At 39.9% G+C, this 5,122-nt stretch overlaps 1 protein-coding gene across 1 annotated transcript; it reads left to right on the top strand.

Moving 5' to 3' along the window:
* The first annotated feature begins 1,018 nt into the window (after window positions 1-1,018).
* On the top strand, window positions 1,019-4,081 carry LOC127930676 (olfactory receptor 10G4-like). Its single transcript, XM_052520502.1, has one exon. It carries the CDS (start codon window positions 1,150-1,152, stop codon window positions 2,098-2,100), a length of 951 nt encoding a protein of 316 aa, XP_052376462.1. The 5' UTR covers window positions 1,019-1,149; the 3' UTR covers window positions 2,101-4,081.
* The last annotated feature ends 1,041 nt before the right edge of the window (window positions 4,082-5,122 follow it).

Here is a 5,122-nt window from a genome sequence, read left to right as displayed (position 1 = left end):
AAATGGAAAATATGTGGGCAGAACTGAAAAAGCGTGTGTGAGCAGGGAGGCCTACAAACATGACTCAGTTACTCCACCTCTGTCAGGTGCAATGGGCCAAATTTCACCCAACTTTTTGTGGGAAGCTTGTGGAAGGCTACCTGAAACGCTTGACCCAAGTTAAACAATTTAAAGGCAATGCTACCAAATACTAATTGAGCATATTCAAACTTCTGACCCACTGGGGATGTGATGAAATAATGCTGAAATAGCTGGAATAAATAATTCTCTCTACTATTATTCTGACATTTCACACTCTTAAAATAAAGTGATGATCCTAACTGACCTACGACAGGGAATGTTTACTAGGATTAAATGTCAGTAATTGTGAAAGACAGTTTAAATGTATTTGGCGAAGATTTATGTAAACTTGTGACTTCAACTGTATATTTTGACTTTTACCATTACATTGAGATACATTATAATCTCATAGTTGTAGTTTAGTCTTGCAGTACGAAGCAGGTGGGGCCATCGAAGTTGTACCTCCTTGTGTGAATTGCCTGGGTATATCTAGAGATAGAGTATACATTGTAAATCATCTACTGTATCTTTGTCCGCATGGAGCCAGTTGGATGGATCAGTGGGACTATCAATTCAATGAGGAAGTGGTAATACTGCTCCCTGATGATGTTTATTAACCTTAATAAGACAGGGAAACCATTAGTCTAATGATTAGACCTCTGGACCTTGGGACTGTAGGTGTTTACTCCCCAGAGATACGATACCACTCACTAAAGGAGATGCTATATCCTGAGGGGTATTCAGATCTGGGAGTCTAGATCCGCAGTACTGCTGGCCTTTTTTCTTAGTGGTAATTCACTGATGGGTATTCGAAATCTAAATTCAAAGTCTCCTACCAGTGGGTCCTGACCTATTATTTGGGAAACACCTCCCCCTCCTTTTCACCACGTGGCTTGGTCACCTAATGTATAAGTGCCGACAGCTTCACAGTGTCACAGTACACAGCCTAGGGGTTTAAGAGTTCTGTTTACTCAGCTAGCTTCAATGGAGGGCTTTGATCATGCGACTTGTGTCACCACTTGTTAGTGTCTTAGTTTAACTGTGTTTATATATCATCTTTATGTCTGTGTAGGCTGATGCTTGTGTAGGATGTCTTCAGTGAATTTCACTGGGAAGAATGTGGAGGAGTTTACCATCACAGGCTTTGACCACCTCTCTCACCAGAAGCTCCTGGGCTTCCTCATCTTCATCACCTATTTCCTTGTGCTTCTGGGAAGCGGCACCAACATCTGCATCATTTTGACGGACAGACGGCTGCACACGCCCATGTACCTCCTCATCTGTAACCTGGCCGTGGTGGACATCATGTTCACCACCAGCACCAGCATCACCATGATCTCTGTCCTGCTGGCCAAGGTCAAAACCATCTCTTACTACTCCTGCATTTCAAGCATGTCCATCTACCACCTGGGTGACATCGAAGAGTTTCTGTCCCTGTCCCTGATGGCTTTGGACCGAACCATCGCTATCAGCACCCCTCTTAGGTACCACAGCATCCTGACTAACCCAAGGCTCTTCCTGTTGATCACAGCTACCTGGCTGATAGGGTTAGGGGTCATGGGGGTAGTAGCAGCTCAGGCAGACAGCCTTCCATACTGCCAGCCCATCATTAGATATGTGTTCTGTGACTATCCTGCTATGGTCAGAGCTGCCTGTGTCAACCCTGAACCCTATTGGGTGCTTCCCACCATCCTGGGTCTGTGGTTGATTGGTGCACAGTTCATATTCATTCTGCTATCGTACGTGAATCTGATCTACACAGTACTGAGACTGCCAAACAACGAGAGCAGAGTGAAGGTGTTTAATACCTGTATTTGTCACATCATTGTGGTGTCCTGTTACTACGCTCCCAAGTTAGTCTCTGTGTTGTTGACGAGGATAGGGGTGAGACTGAATCTGACGGAGCGTAACGCTTTACTGATTATAGCCACGCTGTTACCCTCTCTGATCAACCCAGTAGTCTACTGTCTGAAGACCAAGGAGATTAGAAAGAGATTGGTTCAGATGCTGTCTAGAAAAAGAACTGCAGTGATGAAATGAGGTCTTGAACAGTATTTTTTTGCAACATGGCCCAGGATTAAATCAGAAATTGCACAGATGTGTGTTTAAAGATTTTACTAAAGATAATTTCCAATTCAGCTCACATCAGCAGCGTTTGCGTTGTCTTTAAGAGTTGCTTCGTCTTCAAGAAAGATCAGATTGGATTTCTGTTGAATAACCACAGTCCAAGATTTAAATAGTTCCGTCTTCTTCTGTTTGCAATTTACATTACTACACCTGTCTATTGTCATGTATCTATTGTATCTAAATGTTTTTATTACATTGTATATTCCACATAATTATTTAATTGTTGTTGCAATGTCGAGAGTTATACATGCAAGTTAGAATTTGATTGTACTGTATACACAACATGTGTCCTGTTCAAAAGACAAATCAACTTGATTTGATTATATAACCCCTTTACATATATTTTTTAATTTAACCTTTACTTAATTAGGTAGGTCTGTTAAGAACAAATTATTATTTATAATGACGGCCTACCCCAGCCAATCCCGGACAACGCTGGGCCAATTGTGTTGGGCCCTATGGCCGACACACACCACAACAACGATGCACACCACAACAAACACCCAATTGAACAAACACCCAATTGTCTAAACACTGATAAAGATTGGACGAGGATGAAAATTGGACAAGGATGAAGCCCTCTCGGAATACATTGAACTTTTCCTTATTTCACGGCAAAGATTGATCTGGATCTTGTTCTTTCTTATGCCTACTAGGCCAGGATCATAGCCCCAAGCACACCATGAAGAGACTGTCAATAGTACTAGTGTAGCCATGGTATTCAGCGATAGTTTAGTCATCAGAATGACAGTATGTAAGATCTATCAAGACTTTTATTATGGCATCACCATATATAATTGATGTCTGGGTTTTATTCTGAAAGTACCCTCCCATACTCATCTGTGAGTGAGAAGAGTTTCACATGAGAGATGTGTGAATGACAGAGAAGTGAAGTGATGGAGAGATAACCTGTTGTTGTGCAACTAAAGTTGGTGCTGCTGCTAGTTGGGAACGATTCATCTATAGAAAGGAGCTTGATTGTAACCTGACTCTTTATCAATGAATCCACAGGCCCTCTGCATAAAGTGATATAATAATGAAGTCAAGAATTTATAGCTATAATATGCTACACAGTTTTAGTAGGTCACAATCCCCACCAGCGTAGTAGTTAATGTCTATTCCCACTGTGTCATCATCATCACCCATAAGAACCATTAATAATGATTGGTTGCATTCATTGAGTCAGGACCTGGTTATTGAGGCCTACGGAGACGCAGTGGAGAAGCTGGAAGACAATTTGTCCCAAATGGCACCCTATTCCCTTTATAGTGCCAGGTGACCAGGAACCAAAAGTAGTGCACTATATCGTACATTCATCTTCTGCACATCGACCATTCCAGTGTTGAATTGCTATATTGTAATTACTTCACCATCATGGCCTATTTATTGCCTTAACTCCCTTATCTTAATTAATTTACACTCACTGTTTATAGACTTTTTGTTTTCCTTTTCTCTACTGTATTATTGACTGTATGTTTGTTTATTCCATGTGTAACTCTGTGTTGTTTTATGTGTTGAACCGCTTTGCTTTATCGCTTTATCGTGAACTGGTAGCAGTTGCAAGTGAGAACTTGTTCTCAACTAGCCTACCCGGTTAAATAAAATAAAGGTGAAATAAAAATGAATAAAAATAAAATAATATAGGGAATAGGGTACCATTTGGGATGCATCCTGGGAAGTCTGTCTGAGCCACACAGGACCAAAGAGTTTGGTCTCATTTAAAGGATCCTTTTACAAAATACATTAAAAGTTACAGACACAAAGAAATATAAAATATGGGTCATGTTTATATGAGAGAAGACCACTATGTCACTGTGTATTGTTGTTAAATGAAAGAGCTATATTTATTTTATTGAAGCTTAGTAACAATAAAAACAAGCCATTGTAAGTGTCATAGCGTCATCAGTGTCACTGCAATCTGTAAGCCATTACAGTACTGATAATACCTGACTGTTGTGTGTGTGAATATGGTTACCATGTTTACCGAACATATACAGGACATGGTTGCCATGTCCTCATAATATAAGATATCAATGTTCCAGACACATTTAATGGGAACTTACTTATTTCAATAATTTAAAGTTGGATGAACAGCATTTTAACTACGTTGCCGATTGGAATCCAACAGACAATCATAATATCAGTAAAAATATAAAATTAGCAGTTTATGCTACCAAGCCAACTTTATATGAAGTTTTAAAATTAGGTTAAATTTGAATCAAAATGCCATGACAGAGTAATGTGGCTAATAGGCTAGCTTATCTATTTATGTAGCTATTTATTTAGCAAGCTAAACACACAAGGCCTGATGTTAGCTAGGGAGGTTGTCATGTCCTTGGACAAGTGGGTGAATGACTTTTCCCCCCCATATCGTTTTTCGGTGGCTACAGCTACAGATGCAGGTGTCATTTGGGTAACTAGCAAGAAATGTGAATCACTTTGCTAGCTAGCTATGCTAGCAATGTTGTCAACAGTTAGCATATCTCTAAATATCAATCAAATGGATTTGGCATTGATCAAATGAGCAGTTCACATTCAGTTGTCAAAATGTGGGTTGGGACATTGGCAGGCTGCAGAGGGCAACCAGGATACTATTCCCCATCGTTCATAATTCATCAGTGGTATGTTGACGGCCAACTAAAAGCAGAAATAGTGTTTATCTACTGTTTGCTCATTAGAGTTGAGCTCACCTCACTCTGGCTAACATTAGCTAGTTGTTGATGTACATAGACAACTGAGGGAGAGAGAGCCTACCTCTTCGTGGTTGTTTGATATTGGACTGTAAAGTTTTCAAATGTAAAATGAGAAACTGCATTTAATTAACTGAGAAAAGTGTGTTGTAACTGCTGCCAAATAATGAATCATATACACTGCTCAAAAAAATAAAGGGAACACTAAAATAACACATCCTAGATCTGAATGAATTAAATATTCT

Source organism: Oncorhynchus keta, chromosome 6 (genome assembly GCF_023373465.1).
Source record: "Oncorhynchus keta strain PuntledgeMale-10-30-2019 chromosome 6, Oket_V2, whole genome shotgun sequence".
In the NCBI taxonomy this organism is placed as follows: Eukaryota; Metazoa; Chordata; class Actinopteri; order Salmoniformes; family Salmonidae; genus Oncorhynchus; species Oncorhynchus keta.
This window is presented reverse-complemented; position numbering and strand designations above follow the sequence as displayed.